The sequence below is a fragment of the Simochromis diagramma genome, unplaced genomic scaffold, assembly GCF_900408965.1.
Source record: "Simochromis diagramma unplaced genomic scaffold, fSimDia1.1 OVJJ01000123.1, whole genome shotgun sequence".
Classification (NCBI taxonomy): Eukaryota; Metazoa; Chordata; class Actinopteri; order Cichliformes; family Cichlidae; genus Simochromis; species Simochromis diagramma.
Genome location: NW_024386778.1, coordinates 1,725,199 through 1,750,149, shown reverse-complemented (window position 1 = coordinate 1,750,149; position 24,951 = coordinate 1,725,199). Strand labels below are relative to the sequence as shown.

The window sequence follows — 24,951 nt, the reverse complement described above, 5'->3', positions numbered from 1 at the left end:
AGCCAAACAACGTCGAAACGATGCTAACAAGATTTGAACTTGGTATTCTATTGTCATGCAAGAAGCTTTAGAAAACAGGCGAAAGGACATACCTTCTGATCAAAGTCAGCTGCATAATAGCCATCATTCAATCCAAATATGATCTCATTTGGATTTCTGGATCGAATCTGTGGACAAAGCAGGGTAGAAAAGGCTGATTGTACGGGGACAGAGTCTCAGAACAAAGGACGGCTGCATCTGGATGTGCATGAGACTGTGCTGTTTACCAACTTCCAATGCAGTCTGGATTTGAATAAATTGGAATAACATTGAGTTCTTCATCAGCATTTGAACTGCATTTACTATTTTGATGAAGGCTTTGAACGGGCCAAACTTTTCACGCAAAGAGCCAAACTGACAGCTAGATTCTGAAGCTCTAAATCACATTTTCACATGCAGACATTTCATATTACTACTGAATCAATGCAGCATGTGGCGCATTACACTAATGAGCAGCCTGCTACATAATCACTGGTTGTTTCCCTACCACTGACATATATGTGGCATGCACGGGAAAAGAGAATTGTATTGAAGACGATGAGGAAGAGAATTGCAATTTTCTTTGATTACTGTCAAAATATAAAGCACTAAGCATTTGTTACACTGATGGAAGTTATTTACAATCATGTAATGTAACGTATATACGCTCGGTGCATTTTTAGATGATTTAACTCGGAGTGAAAGAACATTTGGTGTAACCGAATAAAAGAGTGAACTGACGCAACGACAGACAGTCACAATAATCATTTTACCTAATGTTAGCGACTAGATGACATTACAGTAAAATAGGCACCAATAAAATTATTCTATATGACTGAAAGTAATTTAGAAAGTTTAATGTTTGGGGACTTGTATTTCTAACCACAGTTTGTTTCTACTGCGATTATTCACATTTAATAATGTGCATGCAGTACTTAAACTTATTAGACCACATAGAGAAAAATATTGAACATATTTTAGAAAGTTTAAACTAAAATCATGTTGTTATTTATTAAGCAAATAAACTGAATTCATTTACTGTTACACCCAATCACACTGGACTTCTTTGATGATTTTTTAAAAATGGAAATAAATCACTGTAACTCGGCATCTTAATAAAAAATAAATAAATGTTTCTTTTCTTAAACAGTAAATTTGAAAATTATTTTATAACAATAGTAACTATATTTTAGCATTAGAAATATCATTTTGATTAAAGAGTTTGCTCATAAATGCCAATTTAAATGACAGAAACATTAAAAAAATTATTTTGGTAAATACTAAAACTGTTCATTCAGGCCAGCTGTGCCATAAATCTTACACCAACAATCAGTTTGTTAAGCACTGCATATAAGGTCCCTTTAAATTGACGGAAAGATTTCCATTTAGTGAACTACTTAGTTTTCATGTTCAAATATTTAGAAATTAAAACTCAAACGCAGATCCAGAGTTAAATGTTCAACTCCAAATATGGCTCACCCCACATTCACTCGCTCACAGCAGTGAGCATCACCTCAGCCTTGCTACCTTTGAACTAGATTCATCCACTTGTATAAATTCCAAGCAGATGAAAAATATTTCATACACAGAACTGTGCAGCCGAGTCCAAGTGATCATTTTACACATAAACTTGCTAAGAGCACAGCAACAGCCCTGCTCATAACTACTGATATGTCATGAAGTAACGTAAACCGCATGGACAGAACGGAAATGCATGCATCGCGCTCTTAGAAGGATTTAATTACACATTCAGCTATTCAACATTTAACACATGTGTCAGATCATATCCAACAAATCCTTTGTAAAGATCAAAACTGTACTATTAGATTTTTGCAATAACAATTCACTTTTTCAAAAGCCACACAGAAAGCCTCAGGAAAAATTATATATTGTGTTGCTACTTTGTTGCTCTTGGGTGTGTTTGCTGACCTGCTGCCCCGTGTATCTGAGGCCGTCCAAATTAACCTTCCATTCGATGAGGAGCTGGTACTGTTCCTTCTGCCCTCCCCAGATTCTCACCACAAAGCAAGACACTGAGGTGTCCAGAAGGTCTGGGAGCATGCCAAAGTCCAGGCTCCGCCAAGTTGGATTCTAACAAAGATCCACAAACACACACATTTCAAAAGGAACAGCAGTCACATCTTAAATCTTTTCTACTTTCTGACTTTTTGTTTTTAATGGGAGGATAGGTTCAAGAGTTTGAAATAAAAATCTGAGAGCAAAATTTATGTTACCTCTGTTAAATCCATACAGTGATCCTTAACCACTGCAGAGTAACTGAATCATCCTGTTCTGCATTAACCTTAAAGTCTGATCCCCATTTCTGTTTGTAGTCTGTCCCTGAACGTTCAGAACGACAGCATGACCGCTGGTTCAGCGGCACACAACTGGAGTCATTTACATCATTTAACTATGTACCATTTCCCTTCATCATACAGAAAAATCTCTTTTTCCCTGGGTAACTTTCATGGACAGGCAGGAGAGGAAGGCCAAAAGCAGAAGTACAATCCACAGGTGAAGATAAGAACTAGCATTAGAAGCAGAGGGGAATGAAAACAGGAAGAGCAACAGGAAACAGTTCCTTATATGAGCGATGACAGGAAGGAGATGGAATAGCCGAGAACGCCAGCACAGATGTTAAATAAAACAGGAGGAAGTTGTGCTGGGAGACGACAGGAGTCATGACTCCTGAAGTGCATTACACTGTCTGTCTGCTGAAGGTACTGACGAGTACGCCTGGAAAGCAGCTTAGGTCAGCTCATGGCTCGGCAGCAAGCCCAAACAGTAATTGTAATTGGCTACGTCTGTAGTTTTGTGCATAGCTGTGTCTGCATCACAAATAAAAGTGGAAATTTACAAAAAAAAAACAACAACGACGTGGTAATACGACACAGCACGGTCATTTGCACAGCTTAATGATGCATGCAGGCCAAAAGAAAAAGCTGTTTAAGAGAAACACGGATCAAATTTTATTCATGCCGACACACGCCTGATATTTTATTCAGCAAATCATGTTAAACAAGAGCTGGCTACATGTGTACTGGCAAGAAGGGAACAGATAAATGCCAAGCTTAGCATTCATAAAATACAGCACTGCTTCACTGCTCGTAATGAGTACATTCTCCAACAGCAGGCTACAGGAAATGACAACATACTGGACCTATCCCAGGACGCGGAGAGGAAGCGTCTGAGGGTTAGTTTACTCACCAGTGAGTCTCGTATGACTTCACTCTTGTAAAAATCTAAGAAACATGAAAGAATGTTGATTAATGCACAATAAACAGGAGGAACTAAACCCTGAACATGTTTTGCTAAAGCTCAGCTGGACACCAGTTACACAAATCTATCACATACAAATTTTGCACTGACTGCATGTTCCAAAATCAGAGGAACGGTACAGTGTTAGTGCCACTTTCAAATGCATTTGCCTGAGATACTAAACTACAACTTGCTGCAAGTACAAAATAAATATAAATATGCGCACTGCCCATTTAACTTTATTTAAAAGTCTCTTGATAAAAAAAAAAAAAAAAAAATTGTACAAGATAAACATGATCAGTAGTGTGTGAGAGGACGTTAACACCGACCTCTAGAAATGCGGTCTCCTATACAAAGGTGGAGGGTGAAGTACGTGTCCAGCAGTGGAGAGCCATTCCTGTTGACAATGTTTCTGGCTGCGATGCTCCGAAGATGACGCAACCGTCTCTGTTTGCCAGGAGGAAATAGAGAGGGAGAGAGACAATGAGAAATAGTGACGATTATTGATAACAGAGTTTTGTAACCAGCTTAATTTGGCTCATGTGATTGGTCAAAATCTATCCCACATATAAAACAGCTTAAAATAGCCGTCCTTTCTCATGCACAGAGGCAGCATAAGTAATGGAGGCGTTACTCATCTTCATTGTAACATTATGTCAGTCATCAGTTACTTTTTAAATCAATCCAGCAACACTTTAAGACTGGATTGTTTGAAGTTTTTGAAGTCAAGGACTTTGTTAGTGAACAGTCTTTTCAATCTACTAAAAATCTCATGTCTTGATCTAAAAGATTCCTGGGAAATCTTTTACCGTAGATCAAGCGCTTTTCGAGACCCTCAAAGTACTTTACAATTCCACTATTCATTCACACACTGGTGGAGGCAGCTACGGTTGTAGCCACAGCTGTCCGGGGGCAGAATGACAGAAGCGAGGCTGCCATATCGCGCCATCGGCCCCTCTGGACGGCACATCCTACAGTCTAACCTTTCCCTTGAATGGCCGGCCCACCTCCTTCCTGCAGCCATAGCGAGGACAAATCTAAGTCATGGGATTTCCCAAAAGATTAACGACTTCAAAAACAAACAAATGATTGTTCTCCAGGGCACTTTTAACCCTCTCCTTATTAATTTTATAATGTACATTTCTCAACAGGAAACATGGACCACATGGAAAACAAAAATAAAACAGCAAAATTATTCAAAACAGCTCAAACATCAGAGTCCTCTCAGACTACGCTCGAACAGAAGAGCACTGCAAAGTTGACCGCATGTTATAAAACGACCATACAAGTCTGATGGTGACACGTGGCTTGTAATCTGGGTGACTAGGTGGTCACAAGCCTTCTGTTATTCATGAGCATGCAGACATTATTTTGGATCAGGCGTGGGTAACTCCAGGCCTCGAGAGCCGGTGTCCTGCAAGTTTTAGATGGGTATTTGATCCAACACAGCTGATTCAAATGGCTAAATTACCTCCACAACATGTCTTGAAGTTCTCCAGAGGTCTGGTGATGAACTCATCATTTGATTCAGGTGTGTTAACCCAGGGTGAGATCTAAAACCTGCAGGACACCGGCCCTCGAGACCTGGAGTTGCCCACCCCTGTTTTACAGAGTGGACTGACCAAACTAAAGCAGATACGACAGGTAGCGCTGATAAGAAAACACACTTGAATGCCAGTTTATTAAGTACAGACAGTTAAAACTGATGCCAACTTTATGCAAGAGGCTTCCAACAAATCCCCACTCTCATGCATTTAAAAATAAACGTAAGCTTTTATCATATATGTACTACAGCACTGAAAACTAAACCCAGACACGTATAGGTGAGAATGCAAATGTTCGAATAAGTGGGACAGGACAAATGGTCCTAAAAGCTCTTCTGATTGCCCAAGAAGTTTATGTAATGTGGCATTTATGCATGAGAGGGTAGTGCAAATAAGTGTCAAGTTATTTCACAGCAAGCAAATTGGTATCATGTGTACTGCATACTGAGACAACTCCCACACATAAACCAAACTCAGTATTTCCAGTCATCTGAAGTGGATTATCTCCTCTTATTAACTACACGCAAGGGACCTTTTGGTCACACACATAAAAAAGTGTGACCGAAAAGTTCCTAGAATCTACGTGCCATATAAATCTAAAATGACTTAACTAAATTCAATTTTCCCTTCAAAGTTTTCTTGTCATGCACTACTGGACCAGTTTCTGGACTGCTGCTAATTTAAACTCCCAAGTACCAGTTTTGCCCATGTGTACCGAGTGGGATGCAAATGCATGTAAGGTGGATTCATGGACCTCAAACTCCCCTGAATTTATGTCATGGATCATAGCTGCTGATGAGAGCTGAATCTCAGGTTATGGCTCAGAGATAAAGCGACAGTTTTCACTTAGTCCACAGTAGTCAACCCCGAAAACAGTGCATCAGGTCAAAGTGCATGCTTGTTGTTTGCTTTTCACAATTATAGTATATACACACACACACAGTTTGTGGAGTACTCAAAGTATTCAAAACTGCTCAGTTAAAACATTTATTATCTAGCCTGAGATTAGCACTGATTATAACCTGTAAAGTGAGTCAGTGTTTACTCAGTAAACAAGTAAACCAGTAAGGTCAGAGAGTTTCAAACTCCCTTCTAAACTGGAAAGATTGGTGCACATTTAAGAATTTAAATGATGTCCCATTACAATTTCGCATTAGCGTACCAATAAAGTAAGCTTCACTCATGCCACCAATAGGTCGACTGTCCCACCAGGAAATAGAAGATTCTGGTGCTATGGAACTGTCAAAGATGCCGACACTGATTCCTCTTCTAGGGGCGTCTGATCGTAGTGTGGTTTATCCTGTCTATGAGAGGCTACTGAGACAGAAGAAAGACCCTACACTGACATGACAATGTGTGGCCGGGCTGCTTTGACTGCACTGTATGGGAGGTCTTTGAGAGTGCTGACATTAATGATCACACTACACATGTGACTGATTATATTCATTTCTGTGTGGACTCTGTGGTCCCAACCAAAAAGATTAAATGATGCGAATGACAACCCTTGGGTGTCAAACAAGTTCAAAGACCTTATAAGACAAAAATGCTTTCAGGAGCCACAATGATACAGCCGGAAGGGACCTTTAAAGACATTAAAAGACTGATTATGGCAGACAAGTACAAGTACAGTTAAAAGACAGAAGGCACTTTGTCATCAAGAAAGCCCAGAGATGCATTACTATAACAACCAATGCCCCACATAAGGATAGGGGATAGGCTTCGCTTGACCTGCATGGTCGAATCTGAAGATTTTTAGATCATCTCAGTCTTGTGATACTAAATATTTAAATTTGGAAAGTATCCATAATTGTTCCTGTTCCTAAATCTCCTAGACCTTCAGGTCCCAAAGACTTTAGACCTGACCTTGCATCACTGGTCTTGTACATGGGATCATAAACTTGGCATCAAAGAGACCGCTGCAATTTGCCTACCAACCCCGTATGAGGGTGATTTATTGAACTATTTTACGTATTGCACACGCTACTTGTATTTGTGGCCATTTCCCCGCCTTTTAACTACAAGTTGGGTTAAAAAATTGATCTTTAATTGATGAAAATTGGTCTTTAAGTCTGACGTCATTAGCCGTTTCCAAGTCCAGATCTTATAAATGGGCTAAACTTCAGTCAGGAGAACAACTGAGATAATCCATCCACAATACCAGGTTAGTCATTAATATACTGCTGCATGGGCTGTAGTTACATCGTAAGGGTTTAAAAACTGAGCTTTAAAAGTAACAGTGGTAATAAAAATTGAGAGAGGCTAACAGTGATCACTGACTGTTTTAGGGGCTTGTTCAGATTAAATAGAACAAGATACAAAGCATTAAAACATGTTTAAAACACAACAGCCTTATTAAACGCAGAGTAGTTTGGACGCAGAAGCAGGATTCATCACATCATCACTTAAAAACCGGATTGTGATATATAGCATGGAGGTATTCTATTGATATAGAGATGCCAAATCTCAGTATTATTTAAATAAAATACTCTGGGAATACTACAAACAAGAGGGTTAATCTCATGCACCATCATCCTTCAGGAAGGTTAGCTGAGCAAACATACATGAAATCAGTGCAACCAAGAAAACCATGCAACACTGGACACACTTAGCTTGACAGAGCATATCACAACATGTTTAAAAAAAGTAATAATCCCAATATATCGTATTGTGACTCAAGTACTGTGATGATATTGTATTGTGGGGTGTCTGGTGATTCCCACCTCTACTTTTAACAGTTTTACTGAGTATTTTAACAGATAAAAGGGAAACAGAATTTTCACTTCCGTCTTGTTTAGCTTTCGAGATCAAGGATTTCCCTGGTAGTTAAACCAGAGTAGGAACTTTACTTTCAGACAAACTGACAACTTCCACAGGCTCCCCTCAGGACTGTGTTTTCTCTCTTGTGTTGTTTATTCGGTACACCAATTCCTGCACAAACACTACTACCACTTCAGTGAATCTCTTACATGATGGAAAGGAACAGCAGGGACCAGATCCGGACCATTTCATTAAATGCTGTGAGGTCAGGCCTTGTTCTCAACACAGCAAAGATTTCAGGGGGCAACAATCATCCCAGCACACTATCACCAAAGAGCTGATCCAGTCTGTGACTGAATATCAGTACCTTGGGGTTATTCTTGGCCACACGTAAAGAACTTTTCAAGGAAACTTGTATCTTTCAAAGAGGGCTCTAAAATGCTCCACATGATCTACTGTGCTTTTACTGAAAGTGTTCTGACTTTCTTAATCTTTTGTTGGTTTGGAAATCCCTCTGAGGAACACTAAAAATCTGCAAGAAAGTCAGTAACAGCATGAAGTGAATTGCATTACAGAGTTAGGAACGCATTTATAGTTATGGTGTTAGATGTAAGGCAAATACTGTTGTGGGTGACGAGAGGCATCATTTGCCTCCTCTTTTAAAGTGAAACCATCTGGGTGGCGCTATTACCCCTGTGCTTACAAAACACAGGCCAAACTGTAATTTATTCCTCACGGCACTTAATAGAGCATTTGTAGCAACAGATGTAGAGGGTACCAATAACAAGGTTGTTGGATCAATCCCCAGTTCATATTTTGAAATATACTGAACCCCAAGTTGTTCCCAATGCATCCATCAGGGTGTGTGTGAATGTTAAGAGTGCATAAAGCGTTTAGGTATAGATAAAAGCAGGGTTTGGATGCATTTGATTGGGTGAATGAGGCTTGTAGCAGAAAGTGCTTTGAGTGCTCAAAGTGAGTGGAAAGGCACTATACAAGTACCAGTCCATTTACCAGTTCAATTTTTAAACATGGGAAACACATACGTTTCCCAGCTAGTTTGGACAAATCATCCTGTAAGGTCCAATGAAAGGGTCTTGATGTATTGTATGCTTTTATGCTGATGTGTTTGTTCTTTGTTGGTGTATGGAAATGCCACGTGGTTTCTGCATTTTCTCATCATGACAAAGGTATTTATCCATCTAGGTCTCATGTGGTTAAAATGAATGTGCATATAGCCTGCATTAAGAGGTCACCATCAGGTTTTTTAATAAGATCACAGATAAACAAGAGGACCCATGTTAATTAAACAAATACAAAGGAAAAGTATTTTAAATGAAATCTCTGATGCTTTTTAGCAATTTATGGCCCAAACACAAAGCCAGTTGGTTTCCACTGTAATGCAGTAACTGCAGACGATTAAGAGATAGAAAAACCCAACTATTTGCATGGCCAGAGTTCACAGATAAGCGTAAACAACAAATTGGTATACTGATTCTTTAAAGAGCAAGTAATGTGTGTATTTAGCTGCAGTTTAAGTAAAAGATTTTACTTACACACCACCCTCAAAAAACTGCATATCAGAGACTTGTGGTTTCCCAAAGTAAAAACAAAAATACCCAGTATACAGGATAAGATTGGAATATGTCGATAGTACTAAAATGAGGACATAGTTTGAATCATTCCAAATTGCATTATCAAAGTGTCCATCTAATCGATCCAGCACCTATCTGGGGGAGAAAAGAGTTACACTTAGTGGTGTAAATACATTATACTGTCTGTCATTTCACTGAGAAAAGAAAATCTAATGGTGCATCAGTGACACCCACGTTATGAATCCCAAGAATTTGCAAATGTCAATACACATTTGCGAGGTTTAACTACCATGAAGTAATAGTAGTAGTAGAAGATTTAAGTTTGAGGATTCATTTTATGCTGTAGGTTAACTCCATATTTTGGTTCCTAATGTTCAGTTTAGTGGTCTGAAGCAGGATAACAGTTGAAACAAGTCCAAGAGGTTCCTGCAGCACACAGACCTCTGGCTCACTGAAGCGAGGAAGTGTCATTTATCTCAACCCTAATAAAGATATTTGAAAACAACATGTTTTCTATTACAAATAATACCCAGCCAGTAAACACTGACGGAGATTTGTCGGTAGGAGACTTAGTTCCGGTTTAAGGTACGTAATCACAACGAGAGAACCCTACATGTCAAATGAATGAAAGCACGGAATTTAAAAGTCTTCCACTTAATCCCCGGGGTTGAACGGACCAATAACGCATTCAGTCTTGAAATGCTTCAAATCACATTAAAGCAGCCGTACGAGAGCGTTTAGTGTCAAAATAATGACACGCTGTATGCTGATTTTACTTAGCTGTCACCTGCGTGCGGACATAACGCCAAGTTAAGTTACCATTAGCAGAAGCATTACTAGCTTTGTACATAAATATGTAGAAAAATAATGCGATATGGCAGTACCATGAAAAGGCTAGGCTCCAAAAGCCAAACTCCAACCTAACTGGTTTCGGCGTGTCTGGCGAGTCAGACACACTTCCATTTATTTCCAACGGGCTAGCTAACTGCAAGCTAGCAACTGCTAGCTAGCTAGCCTGCCAGGCCTGCCGTGGACCTCCGGGCAGCAGTTACAAACTAGTACATAACACAATATGGGAGCCCGGTCCAAGTTTACCCGAGTTCACCTGAATGAGTGTGATGACAACGAAAGCTCATGGGATTTGCATTTACCTGCTGGGATGTGAGCTCCACATGTAGGGCTCGAGAGGCTGAAGCTCCAGAGTTGGTGACAGAGGCGGCGGGGATAGCAAGAACCCGACCGGTGATGGAGTTCATCCTCCTGTCGGCATCTAGCAGCAGCCCCTCATTCAATAAAGCATCCCATCTCAGACATTCACGACACTTGGCTAAAAGTTGACGAAGTTCCGGAAAACTAACAAAGACATGCAGACACGAGTGTTTCTGTGAGGAAAGCGCTACAACAGCTGTCAGCTAACCAACAGGACGTAAACAAACTCTCGGCTATTTCGCTACGTTCGGAAATCCGTCTACGAAGAGGAGGCGCGGAACTTCAGTTGCTGATTGGCTCAAACCAATATCCGTCACGTAAAGGCGGTGCCTGGTCGTGAAAATTCGCGTTTCTATTGGCGGTATCATCTGTTTGTCTCCCTGGAGGGGACGAGCATCCTTTGATTCTGTCAAAGCTGCAAAATATGAGGAAGTTGTATGGTACAGCGTGACATGCAGGTGACAGTTTAAACGGTAGCCCTGATCTCATAATCTCTACTGGTACAAAGACAGCCAGCGACCAAAGCATTTAAAATGTATATGCAAACTGATATGAACTTTTTTCGCTAACTTTCAAATCATAGACAGTATAATACGAATACACAAATAGAGACAGGAACCAACTGCAGAATACGCGGGTAGCTTAGGCAATGTAAAACTTAAACACACACATATTTAACATATTAGCAAATTAGTCGATGTTATATTTGTTAGGCCTCTCTTAACGTTGCATGCCAATTTAGATTCTGGTCTTGTGTTTTGCGTGTAACTCAGTAGTGTAAAGTTGAAATTCATCTTTAAGTACGATGACTTGTAAATCCACCACCTACATGTGAGCAGCACAGTCAGTTATTTCAGCTTCATTCACACTGACTGCAGAACATTAAGCAACCACTAGGGGGCTGTATCAGCCACATTAAATAGTTGCGCTTCTACAGGGCCAGGAGACTGAAGGCTGCAGTCAGATAACGACCAAAAGTAGCTCCTATCTATCCACGTTGTCACCTTGACAAAAAACGTTAAAATGTAAAAGAACTTAGGGAAAATAAAAATGGACGTTCTCGATGGACTAGTCATACACTTGATGTGTTCTTATTGGTTTTTTAATAATGTTGAAGATGTTTTAATAAAGTCATATAAAAGAGAACCAGTAGCAAAAATAATAATAATAATAATAATAATAATTAACAAGGTTGTAATTCAGATAAATAGGAATACAAGGCATATAAAGTGAAATAATTGCGTTTTGCACTGAGATGTGTTGCTCCTGTCATATTTTTTTTCTTCCTGCTGATAAAAGGAATTCCTGTCTTTATTAAGGCTTTCTGAGACTAAAGTCAAATTAACTAATGACCGCACTAAAAAAGGCCATAAGAACAAGTATAACTAACAGAAACTGAATAATGGAAAACCTTAAATGAACTTTGCACACAGGCTTTATTCCTCAAACATTTTCAGTTTCACTTCTGAAAACAAGGCAACGACTCCATAAGCAGTAGATACAATGTTTATCATTCCGTTGTAGGTTTAACAATTTCAAAACATGACATACACAAGAGTGTATATGGTTAGTGCATAAAATGGAAAACATACAATTAACATTTACACGATCTGTCACTTTTCATGTTGATTGTTTTTAAATGGGGTGGAATAATCCTCAAAAATATTCAGTTCAGTTTTATTTGCATAGCACCAGCAGATGTGGAAGCTAAAGTTTAAAATGGTCCCAGTGGTAATTAGCAGCAGTAGGAGCTGTAACCCTGAAATTGGAAGAGTGGCTCCAGAAAACTCCAGGTATAACATCAGAGGTGTCGGTCCAGAGGAACAGACAAAGTACGGCACAGAGCCCTAAACTCCCAGGTCTCTGGTAGAGAACATGAGCTTGAGGATCACATCTATATCACCTGCAGGGAGGGATGAAAGGGAGGTTTTTTCCTCCCATAGAGGTAAATTGTGGTTTCAGAGGTATACTGTATGGCCCAGCTGGACTTTGAAAGTTTTTGCTGAGAAGAGAATTGTGGATAATATTAAATACTCTCCAGCCAAATACTGTTCAAAACAAAGCATATATTTGGTGGGCGTGCTCCCTACACAGCACATACATAAGACTCAGATTTAGTAAAACATTGACATAAATGTGGGAAAGACTTCAAAGACACACCACACTTTTTTTTTTTTCTGAAAACTTACAAAAGTTTAATTTAAACATCAGCAGAAAGATTATGCAACTCATCACACAGACAAGTCTCGCTGCTTATTGCTTGCAAATCCATTGCACAGGTATCACACTGCTCCATAGTAGTCGTCACAATGCTCAAACCAGTGAAAATTGCATCTGTAAATTCAGCCAATTCTGTTACACTTTATTCCCATCGACATGACACACGCTTGCTTATTTTAAATGATTCCCCTGAAAGATTTTTTATAAAACTCACTGTAAACTGGAATCATCAAACATCAGGATTCCATCCATCCATCTTCACCCGCAAACATCAGGATTTTCACCCACAAAACCATTTTATCCTTTTCAACTACAGCTCAAAACCTTCCAAGACACTTAAGTTACAAGAAATCACGTAGTTTACACTGCATACATTAAATGTATCCACCCAGATAGAAACCCTGTCACCAGTATGAACATAAAAAAAGAAAAAGAAATAAGCCAAGCAGAGCAGTGCCTGTCTTGGGGGGGGGGGGGGGGGGGGATCTTTGAGACTAAAACCTCAGAGGGTGATGTAAAACATCAAAAGTGCACCAGAAATATTTGTTGAGACAAATGCACTAAAATAGGCATTTCCTTGCTACAGAATTCAATTAACACTGTAAGGCTTTTCTACAGTCTTATGCGTTTGTGCATTCACCATACCTGGTAGAATTCCTTCACTTTCGGCCTTTAACCAGCAGGAATCACCACATGTCTGTGGACATCATACGTCTTTGGCTCTATTAATCTTTGGGCACTACCCAGTGATAAAGTGGTACCTTTCAGTTGCATTGTTTGTGCGTTCAGCGTGTAGAGTTGTAAAGGAGCTCAGGAAGAAGTCCTGCAAGTTACCTTCTGGCTCCATCTAGTGGAGCTTAGCGACCACTGCCTGAAAGAAGCAGTTAAAACGTGACGCCCAAGTTTTAAAAGAAAACTGGGAGGGGAAAAAAAAAGGCACTGATGAGGCACTGTGGGCAACCAGACAAGAGCAGCTGGGAAAGGCCACCATTCATTAAACCTGCCATTGCCTGAGAAAGCACTATGCGTGTGTGTGACATGGCGCAGTGAGCAAAGGTTTCTTCAGTAAACATGCAAAATGTGTCATCTGCAGTCCAGAGATAATCTAGGCACCCAGGTGCGATGACGAAGGTGACGAAACGAAGACGAGGCGAGGGGTTTGGAGATGCACAGTTCGGGCCATTAGCAGTGACCCGTCATCTTCCTAGTGGATGTGCAGGATGTCACTCTCTTTCAGACCAAAGCGGGTCTTGTACTTGTCAAAAAGGCACTGGAGGGACTTGATGTACATTGCATGGTAGAGATCCACCGCTTCCTCTGATGCATCCTCAATTTTTGGCACAGTGATTGGCTCCCCAACTATTAAAAAAGAAAAAGAACACAGGAGACAAACAGTTAAAACAAACAGTTGAGCAAATATTGACTGTGTCCTATGAACTGTTTGGTTGGTCACTGTCCTACAAAAACTTTAGTAACACAGCCATGTCGAGGTCAGAGAAAACTAATCTATACCGTACAGTCAAAGCAAACACGAGACAAACTTGCCTATGGTAGTGATGGGCTTGGAAAAAGGCACAATGCCCCAGGAGCTTCCAAAGAAAAGGCACGGGGCAAAGCCCAACATCTTCTGTAACTTCTTTTGCAGAGACCTCCAGACGGTCCCCTCGTCGAAGATCACCTGCTTGTAGGCGTCGTTCTCGCCGAAGGAATAGACTGGAACCAGATCAGCCCTGAGGGAACAAAGCAAGTGACTCAACACACCTCCCCGACCGTGAAAAAGAACACCACATCTATGCGAAACATCTAGAACACAGAAAAGGTCATTGAGACTTATTTGAGAAAAATGTCAGTTAATAAACAAATATTTGTTCACTGTCCTCTTGCTGAAGCTTTGCAGTTGTTGTTCACATGACCAGAAATATGTGGTTTTATGGTTATATTACAATCCTATCTGTGAATCTCCTGGTTTTAAAAGCAGTAATAAGAACAGAGTTTGAAGCGTTGCACACGTGTGATAACCACCATGCAGCGCGCAATAATCGACGTTCCTTACATGTCTCTACTTGCCTGAACGGCCAGCTTCAGTTTACCAAATATTCAAAAATAGCCAACAGGTTTGGATTTATGGTGCAACGTGCAGATCATCAGGAATCGGTGCAAGGAACACGGACAGTTTGTGAAAAGCATTCAATGTCCCTGTGGGGAGGAGCAGCCACGTTTTTGTATAACAACTGTGGAAGGTGTTATGTGATCGGGAAATTTCTTAAATCCACCCTGATCTGTAACTAAGCTAGAGTCTGAAGGTTTGCAGGGGCCGTTTTTAGACCACAGAATCAGTCGTTTTTAGAGAGATTTTTTTCCAGCTGTTTGTGAAAGATTAAATCTGGTTTTCCATCCAGTATTTTAGAAGAAACAATCAGAGCATCAATCCCTTTGACCAAAAATAAACAATAAATATATTTGTTAAAGCGGACACTTGTTTTGTGACGACACAACACATCATTCAGCTGGTTGCAACATCGTCTCTATTTCATAAGCACTGAAACAAAGCCTTAGAAGTTCCACAAAATCAATCCAAAGTGACCCAAATTCACATTTGAGGCTTACATCAGCTGCTGTGCTAGCCTAATTGTAACGAATAAAGGTCTGCATAACTGCATGTCTTTTCCAGCGCGTTCTAAGCTTCTTTGGATAGGGTGCACCCACTGATATGATAATCCTCGGCTGTATTTGTGAAGGAATGGGCTTGTTTGGGCTGGTGAGACAAACCGAGGGCCCTTCACGCTGCAGTCTGTCTCATTAACGCATAGCCAAGGGGGGGGGAGCTCAAACTGCCCAGCCCCTGAAAGTGAACTATATGTCACGAGGAGCTGAGCAGGGACAACACTGCACATTCATAGAATGATTTAGCAGCTCTCTCTTTGCAAGCATGTGGCCTTTCTGGGTATAATAATCTAGGATTTTGTTATTCCCGTGAGGTGCCGCAGCTCAGGGAATGACATTTTCCCATTCAACAACATATTGTGCGGGTCAGTGAAAACCACACGTGCTCGTGTCTGAAAATACGCAGCCGACTCACCCTTTCCGCAGCGCTAGCCTAACGAAGCCTTTACGATTCTTCAGGGTGACAGAATTCAAGCCGGGTGTGCACTGCAGAGACTCGGCTGCCCCTCCGACAACGATAATCACAGCATTTCCCGTCCCATTCTGTGACAACAGGTAGTCGATGGAGTTCCTGTTCACAGGGCAGATACCTGTGGGGGGGCAAAATGTAGGTAAACTGCTCATTACAACTCAGATTCACTGAGTTTTAGGTCTCTGTACGAGTTACACACCAGCCTTTTGCATGCTTTCTATACCATATTGTGCATTAGGCAAAATCCACCAATATGCAGAAGAAATGTTAAACATTCAAAAAAGAAAACAAGAACTTATTCCACATGTAAGGGGCAAAGATGAAGCCTGAAGAGCAAACAGGCCCTCCAAACAGATGAAGCTCAGAATCAGTCGATCGATGTCAACTGAAGCCGCAGCAGGACAAAGGTCAGCTCTCCCAGCACTAGTTATCACTTATTTTGACATTTTAAGAATTCAAACAAGAATTTCTGGCTTCTTCAGTCAAATCTCACCTCCAGACATCAGATAGTCTCGCAGGATGGGAAAACGAAAGTTTCCTGCTAGGGTTGCAAGGGAAGGCTTGATGCCAGGGAATTTCTTAGAGAAGCCTGTGGCCTCCGTCCCAAAGTTGCAGAAACCACCAAAACAAAAGATGCCGTGGGGATGGTAGCCAAAGATGTAGTTCCGGCTGGGCAGCAGGTCGTGAGTTTTAATTAGCTGCAGGACAAAAAGGACAAAGAGTGGATAAACAGTGTGAGACCGATTCTCAGACGAGGACAAAAGTTTGATGAACATGGATTTATTTTTCTGCTTTTATCATGCATCAAACGGATAAGGTGCAAAAACTGAAACAGACTTTAGACGAAAACTAAAGCCACTGCATGATAAATGTGATTAAAGGTGGAACCCCCTCCCCTCAAAAAAAAGAAAAAAAATACTGAAATGAGACCAATGTTCAGCACCACAATAGCAAGAATGCTAGCCTGAAATGGTGTGTTCAAGAATTTGTGATATCTAATAGCTTACAAGGGTCAGATTCACCCTGGGCACCTTCATTCTAGACCACTGCGATGTGAACTAAATGGCATTTGGCTCGAGGTGCTCGAAGCTCAAAAAGAAAAATTAAAATTGAATCATTCACCAGCAGCGCATGTTTCCAAAGATCACGGCCTGATTACTCCACAGTTTAGGAACTAGCTTCTCTTTTATCAAACTTTAATCACCAACCATATTTCTGTTCAGCAGAAGCATCCTGTAAAAAGAAGCTTGTGACATCATCTGAACTGTAATATTTACTAGCTTTTTGTTTGTGAATGAAGGAAAAAAAAAACAAAACAAAGATAGTTCAATTATACACAAAGCAATTCATGAATGAGAATCCAAGACAGTAAAGCAAAGTCCTGAAATATGAAGAACATAAATGGGTTCCAGTAACAATGTTAACAATATACGATTATAGCTGTATACTTTAGTGATTTTCAATATGGTAAATGGCCTGTATTTGTATAGTGCTGTACTCATCCAGTCATCCACCCAGTCACACACTGCTGATGGCAGCTACATTGTAGCCACAGCCACCCTCGGGCGCACTGACAGGCGATAGTAAACATTATTGTAGGTATATTTTTTAACACTACATGTGAACATGGATGTGTAGACAGCCATTATTCATTGCACACACACACAGTATGATGTATACTGCTTTAGTAAAACTAGGACACTCTTATCAGCCAGACAGCACATACAATCATAAAATTAGGATCCAGTGTGCACCTGTTCAGGCTGACAGCAGTGATGTGTCAGCATTATTATCAAACCCATCATTGCACAATAAAGCTGTAAAGGTGAACATGGCCCATAAGAAAAGTGTGCTCTGATGTGCAGTGCAGACTTGGATCCATCACAATGTGTAAACAAAGCTCCATTAGTAGCTAGTCCAAAATAACAGTTGTGTAATCACATTAGCACAGGAGAACCCATTCAAGCTCTCCATGGCAGCGCAGGAGACCACCTGGCATATGTGGAGGATTACAGTGGGACTAGGGCAGCAAACACAGCACTTAACCCCTCGTACAGATCCAAGCAGAAGAAAAGAGAAGGAGGAAGAAGAGAGTCACTCGTTTCAAGAAGGAGCAGCAGTAATATAAAAGAGTACCTGATTCTAGTATTGAAGCAGACTTGCACATCTATCCGTGCAACACAATTCATAACAAGTCTCACTTCGGACTTCCTTCGGTCCTCACCTCAACTTCAGTGTTGGCTCGGACTTTGACCGGTTGTTTCCAACTCATAAATCATCAATACTCGCCCTGTGACTAACTCATGTGTTTGTAGATAATTTCAGGATATTTTGAAGTACAAAAAACAGTAAATCCCTCACTTTGACTGTGAATGTAACAGCTTCACATGAGCGAATAACTAATACAGTGGCTTCATCTGTGTTAAACAAGAGGTGGTGACATCAATGAGAAAGGCCCAACTACAGTGAAGCATCTAGATGACAAAGAATGAATGCTTGGTTCATCACCCTGGATTTAGCGCTCTTTGTTCTCAAGATCTGACCGACTTCAACATATTTGTTTAATAAATAAATTAAATAAGTAAATATATATTGCTCCTGGATGTTAGAGAGTGGAACGTTGGCCCTGTATTTTTATGACTACTGTGTAATGTGTAAGAAGACAGCTATCCTCCCTTTAAGCATGCTTTAACCGTGACTTTTGACTTCTTGTGTGACAGTATAGTGAGGAACAGCTACTAAACATCTGTACCATCCAACACAAAGCCCTTTAGCCTGACCAAGGATTTTATTGTCCCCTACACTGCGGAGTACCTGATGAGAGAAAAGCTTAGCACTGCTTCTTAGACCTTCAACTGGGGCAAAGTCTGAAGCCAACATCATACCCTCATCTTAATCAACACAGGACAAGTAAGAGTACAGAGCAGATGGCTCAATGCAGCCCTGATAAGCCTATCTGTAATGTTAAACGTGCACAACTAAACACATTTCACACAGGAGCAGCTTCATCTGACATAAGGGAGATGTTGAGGACCCATTTCCTGGAGTCCTGGCACCACCGTCGCTCTGCAAAGCTCCAGATTTCCCTATATTACAGATGAGTGCATCAGCAAGGGAGCATCACAAAGATGACACATTCACCCACCCTGATTGGAAAGTAGTCTCGGAAATACGTCCACACTGTCCAGTTCCTCACCCAGGAGGACCTCCTGCCACCTGAGGAGAAAGTTACACATGAGTCACTCAGAGCATGCGCACAAAAATAGAACTAACCGTAATTTTTCGTAACAATTCAACCTTAGTTTTTTTATTATACAGTTTATTAATCTGTCATTTAGTTAGTTTTGCCCGGAAGTGCAGAGTGACGTCTTCAAATATTACCCAGTCAAAATAATCCGAACAACTGTCCTCTCATTAAGATGCTGAGAAATGAACCGAATATGCCTGAATAATAAGTTTCCGCACTACCCAAAATTCCCTTGAGCTCTACGTTTACATGTGCTGCCATGCTAGGGGTACAGTAAGGCTGTACACGGCAGAGCACTGTGCTGAGCTAAACCAGCATGCTAACATATAGCATGCTAACATAAGCTAAGCCAGTAGTCTAACATGCTAATGTATAGCATTTTAGCATGCTATACTTTAGCTAACATGCCAATCTATAGCATGTTAGCTAAAGTACAAATTTTTAAAATAATGAAAAAGAAAAAGAAACTCTTTAGCCGGATTAAACTGTCATTTCAAAGAATTTGGCACCAACAGGTGGGCAATTCTTTGTCTAAGACTTAAGGTTATTATAGTTAACAAAAACTAAACTAAAAATTAAAACTAGATGTGGAAAAATGTAGTTAACCAAAATGAAAATAAAAACTAAACTTTTGAAAAAAAAATTAACTAATGAAAACAATTTGTGAACTTGTAAAGCTTATTAAAATAAAATAAAAGGCAGAGGAAATAGCATTAGTCTAAAGCTTTTCTGTCACCGGATGCAGAAATCCTCATCAAACGTGCCTAAAATCTCAACATTGTCATTTCACAAATCTCATTTTGGTTACTTCAAATAAATGAAATCATAAAAATAAAATCAAGAATTATAAGCAATTATTTTAGTTAAACCGCCACACTAGTTCACAGTGCCAGAAAGTCTCTCATTAAGACCTATAGTCCGGTGCAGCCAAAACTCAAACCATTAGGTAACAGTTTGTTTTTTTTTAAAATTGACATCTTTCGTGGCTTGCCTTGTTTTGGGGTGTTCCAGTCAAAAATAAGCCAGGCTATATAAATGGCAGCAATCAGCCAGCAGTCAGTGCAGAAGATGTAGATCAGTAATGCAGTGCAGGCAGCACCTGGGGGGAGACGGGGAAATAGTCACTAAAGTTAAACCTGAATTCATCACAAAGGGTTAAGGTAATCCATCATCAGGGTGTAATCACACGAAAGAAGGCCAACAAGCCATCAACGAGTGTGTGTTCACTTTAAAGACTGATCTGACCTCCTTTACTTGTGACATTAATAAGCCAACTCTCTCACTCACCCAAGGCTAAGAAGGAGATGACCCACTGCATCACAGAGATCACCTGCAGATGCTTCTCCATCTTGGATGTGCAGGGCCATAACCCTGAGGGGAGGTCCTGCAGAGCGGAGAGGATGCTGGAGCCAGTGCCTTGAGACAAAAACAAATCAATGGATCAGGTATAAAAACAGCAGGAAGAGATAAAGATCACGCAAAAAAAAAAAAAAAAAAAAAAAAAAAATCTAGTCAACATTTCCCAGAAGAAATTCTTGCCTAGAGTTGATTTGAGTTAAACAAAGCCAAAGGTGGACATCAATCAAAACAAAGAGTTAATGATTTACTCCAGAACGGATTGCACCGACCTGTCCTACATCAATAATACAGTACATTTCCAGCGAGTCCAAAACTACACAGCCTCAGCTACTCACCAGGCTGAAAGAGTGAACCCACGCAGCTACGTGTGAGAAAGAAGCGCAAAGCAACATTAAGAAGCAACTAACGTGAGTCGAGGCCGTGTCACAGCGAGCCAATAAGAAGCTCTCGCACTCCAGGAAAACGCTGTCCTCTAATCCCATCTGTCCTCACTGAAAATAACCTGGTACCGGGGCTCGGCTGGTAATGCCTGCAAACTATGATGCTATGAGTCCTTGAGACTATCACAGCTTAAATGTGTGGCAGAGAAGTTGGCTGGAATTCAGCAGTGATGGTTAAACCAGCCTGCTTAGAGCTAGATCAAACTGGTGGGTAAAAGCTGAAACCAAACAAACAGTGTGATCCCCTGGAGAACAGGGGGCACAACAGGGGGGCCCACGTGCTTGGCTTTCAAGAGCCATCCTAGACCTAAACAGCTAGAATTATTGGACATGCAAGTAGTCGCCTCTAAATGCAAACAGCACAACGTTTTGTAATTAACACAATAACAGGCCCACATATACAGATCAGCTTGTGTTCGTATAGTTTCTAGTGTTCATTTAAGCTATGAATCATATTTGATACACAGAAACCAAATGGCATGTTTGGATACAGTGACACAACAGGGAACCCCCCACTACCACTCCTCCACCCCCATTCCCACAATAACCCCACGAATTATAAGCAAGATGCATGCAGAAAGCATGTGATTATGAGAGGTATGGTCACTTACATCCGTGTGTCATTATTCCATCAACTTTGAGCTAACTTGCAGCTGTCACTGTGTGGTTTAGGTTAAAAGCCCGAGTTTAGTTCCTCTCAACCAAAGATCATTCAGAGTTTCTTGGAAGCGTGTTATAAGTATTCACAGAACACAAATCAAACACAGTGATTAGCAAAATACATAATAGCAAAAATTCTTAGACAGTATTTTGAGCTTCTCCCACTGTGTCCAGATGAACAGAATCAACTTTTGGAGATTGATTTACCAGGATGATTGAGCATAGCAATATCCTATTAATTTCATTTCTGTTATCATAGTAAGTATTAAACTCCCATTTTGTTTTGCATGCATTAAAACAAAACTCCAGGCTTGTTTGCGTTCCTATTCGTTTCGCTCCTTCACGCCCTTGGGACACTTTTGAAGACCCCAAATAACCATCTTACCTTTGATGAATCCCGAGTATGCAGCAAGTATGGTTTTCATAGCTCAGTCTTTTTGTTGGCTGATCAAAGTGCCCGAAAAGCTTTTAAAATTATTTTTTAAACAATAATAAAATAAGTTAAAACATCAGGAGCTCCGAGCTTACAGCTCCGCCGTCATGACTGCGTTTAACAGCAGCTGACTGAAGAGTCCAGCGGGCATTTAATCAGCGCGGGGAGGAGCGAGGAGCGAGGAGGCAGGAGGTAGCTGCGGGAGTCTGCGGACACCAAAGCGGAGGCAAGACTGCAGGTAACGTGGAGGAGCAGTGCTGCCGCTGAGCTGCTCTCTCTGTATTTATGAGGCCAGTCACGTGGGTCAGCGACCTGTTCAAAACATGTATTGACCATTCGTGCCACAGCTCTTCAGCATGCCTCATGGGACAGAGGAGCTGTGTACAAACATGTGTCCAGCTGTTTTATGGCCAGAAGCCAAGTAATAAACGGTCCCTTTCTCCTTATTTAAAAAAAAGTGTTTTGTTTTTGTTTTTTGTTGTTTTTTTGAGAAAGGAAGTCTGTTTTTAATCGAATTCAACTTTTATTCTTTATTATTATTATTTTTGTCTAAAATTATTTGTTCATAGCTATAAACCTTAAAATCATTAGTTTTACTATATTTAAGCTGCTTTTTAATTTTTATTTATTTTAATAAAGCTGCTTACTTTATATCAGGGTCGTAGGTATTGACTGATGCCAAAAGCAACTCTTGCAAAAGAAGTTGCACCGGCCTTACATCATTCGAGAGATGTTGCACCCTCCGCATACAGAGTTCAATGTTCTGTCTCCAAATTGCCAAAGCTAACAGTTACTCGCTTGTTTAAACGCAGTCGGCAACTATTTATAGCTGCGAATCATTTTCCTAAGATCTAAGATTTAACACATATGTAATCTATGTGCAGTATTGTGCAAAAGTCTTGCGCTATATTCCTTTATATTTTGCTGGGAAAATGGGAAATATGTGCAACGATTTATTGACACGTGCAAACATACATTGAAATAAAATAGACAAGAAAACGTTCTAATAATTATATTGAACTTGAAAGTCAGTATTTGTTATGACTGAGTTCTTCAGCACAGCCTGAAGCTTCAGGAGTAGTTCCCCGGGTTTCCTGTCGGAGACTCAAAGCTCTTCCTTGGATGCTGCCGTCTCCGTTTCTTTGTCAAGATGATCCCACACTTGTTCAGTAATGAAGTCCAGGCCAATCCATGACTGACTTACCTAAGTTGTTCACTATGTGTAGACACAACACTGGTTCATCCCTTGAGTTAGATTCCTTTTTCTTGCTTGAACGATGCATATAGGTCCGTGTTAAGGAGCTTAACAAAGGAAAAAACAGTGCGTGACTGAAAATGGATGAAAAGGCGGCTGATGTCCGAAAACATCAGCTTATATCTTGCTTTCAGAATCCTTGGAAGCAAGATTTAAAGACTTATATCACTTTTGACTTTTCCACAATATTGTATTTATTCTTTTATTCTCGTGAACTGGAATGTGCTCTGTATCAATGCTGCAACCAAATCACCAACATCAGACCTATAAAAAAAACTGAGCTGAACCTGCTGCACTGAAAAGTGCTCAATATGTCATGACATGACTCCAAACACGGGCAGCTGTGGGTTGCATTGTGTAACAGGTTACAGAGGCAGCCATCTGTCCAAGAAAGCGCTCAGGTAAATCCTCTGCACTTGGCACTGCAGAGATACTCACCAAGCCAGACCCAGCAGGACACATGACTAAAGTAAAGCTGCTGGCAAACAGCTGAAAATGTGAGCCCACCCGTGGAGAAGGTAAACCACCAAAATCACAGTGTAAAAATATCTACTGTTTACTATGTAATGGCATTTAGATGAAATAGCACAAGATACTTGAAGTTTAAATAGTAATATCGATGGGGGCATATTACCATATAGGACGCTGGATGTGTTGTTTTAGATCTTTAGCTTTGATTGTGCAGCAATTCAGCCTGAAGATTTCAATGAAGTCATGTCTGAGCTCATGATCCTGCTGAAGTCATGCTTTTTAATGTTTGCTCTTTGGCTTTACCTCTTTTGACTTCAACAAATTAAATATAATTTCCTGTCTGTTCCAGTAAAAAAGAAAAAAAATCTCTTGCACTTTGTATCTAATGTGCTTCATCCAAAAACTGATATCGCATATCTACAGGGACCCAGCCAAGAAATATAACAGCTTCTGGATTAATCAATTATATAGTCCTTGACATCAGGTCAGTGTTGAGAAATAATTCAGGGCAACAGCAGCAGCAGCAGCAGCGCTGGAATAATCTGCTTTTAAAGTACAGTCTTTAGTATTGTTTATTCTTTCTTCAGTGCCGCCTCTGGCTGGCTTTTGATTGTGGTGTGAGGAGTTCGAGTGTTCAGCTCCAGTTTTTTCTGCTGTGGTGACAGTTAATTCTGAAATTATGCACCACCTGCAATAATCCATCCTGCTTACCCCGACTGTTGCAGAATTTCTTGTTCTCATATAATAATAATAATCTGTAGAACAGATATCCCGTTATCTACAGATATGACTTCCTCCCCTAATATAATAAGGTCTCATGTAAGCTCTCTGCTCTAAAGCAACTTTTCATTTCTTAAAATGCTGTAATTCATTTGGGACGATAGAGCCAATATTACGTTATATTTTAATGAGTATTTAGATCGTGATGCTTAAAAGCCACAAAGATAAGATGTGCCCTGTAGGATTCTGTACTTTGACCACTGTCTTCAAAAATAAGTCAATAATGTTGTTATCCTGACCTCACTCACACCCCACACCCACCTAACGGCAGCTTGAGACCAAACAAACATTGAAAGCATTGTCTACTGTACTGTATGAGTACAAACTACAACACACTAACAACATACTTAGCAGGCAAGGACTGTTTCCAAAGCACAAAACATGCCCCATTAAATTTTCATCACTTTACACTGATAAGACTAATAACAGGATCATCACGCCTGGTGGATTACTGGTGAATTCTGCTGTTTCGGCTTTTGTGAAACGTGAAACACTTTGTACGATTTAAAAAAAAAAAAATCCCACTGCAGAGATTTGCAACTGATGAATAATTACTTAAACCTCTTGTT

At 40.4% G+C, this 24,951-nt stretch overlaps 2 protein-coding genes across 3 annotated transcripts in view; both read right to left on the bottom strand.

Moving 5' to 3' along the window:
- uvrag (UV radiation resistance associated gene) overlaps positions 1–10,647 on the bottom strand; it is a 92,772-nt gene extending 82,125 nt beyond the window's left edge. For both annotated transcript variants that reach the window (XM_040011201.1, XM_040011209.1), the window contains exons 1-5: positions 10,324–10,647; positions 3,606–3,723; positions 3,226–3,260; positions 1,948–2,109; positions 93–167 (exon numbers count right to left, since the gene is read on the bottom strand). In XM_040011201.1, the coding sequence (XP_039867135.1) occupies positions 93–167; positions 1,948–2,109; positions 3,226–3,260; positions 3,606–3,723; positions 10,324–10,428 (495 nt within the window). In that variant the 5' untranslated portion in view covers positions 10,429–10,647. The remainder of the gene's footprint in view (positions 1–92; positions 168–1,947; positions 2,110–3,225; positions 3,261–3,605; positions 3,724–10,323) is intronic.
- A 1,151-nt stretch (positions 10,648–11,798) lies between these two features.
- Positions 11,799–22,140, bottom strand: dgat2 (diacylglycerol O-acyltransferase 2). The gene is made up of 8 exons (XM_040011189.1): positions 21,829–22,140; positions 20,272–20,400; positions 19,976–20,083; positions 18,883–18,953; positions 16,231–16,435; positions 15,681–15,855; positions 14,147–14,331; positions 11,799–13,960 (listed from the first exon to the last, which is right to left on the bottom strand). Exons 1-8 carry the CDS (start codon positions 21,866–21,868, stop codon positions 13,806–13,808), a joined length of 1,068 nt encoding a protein of 355 aa, XP_039867123.1. The 5' UTR covers positions 21,869–22,140; the 3' UTR covers positions 11,799–13,805.
- Positions 22,141–24,951: the final 2,811 nt, after the last annotated feature.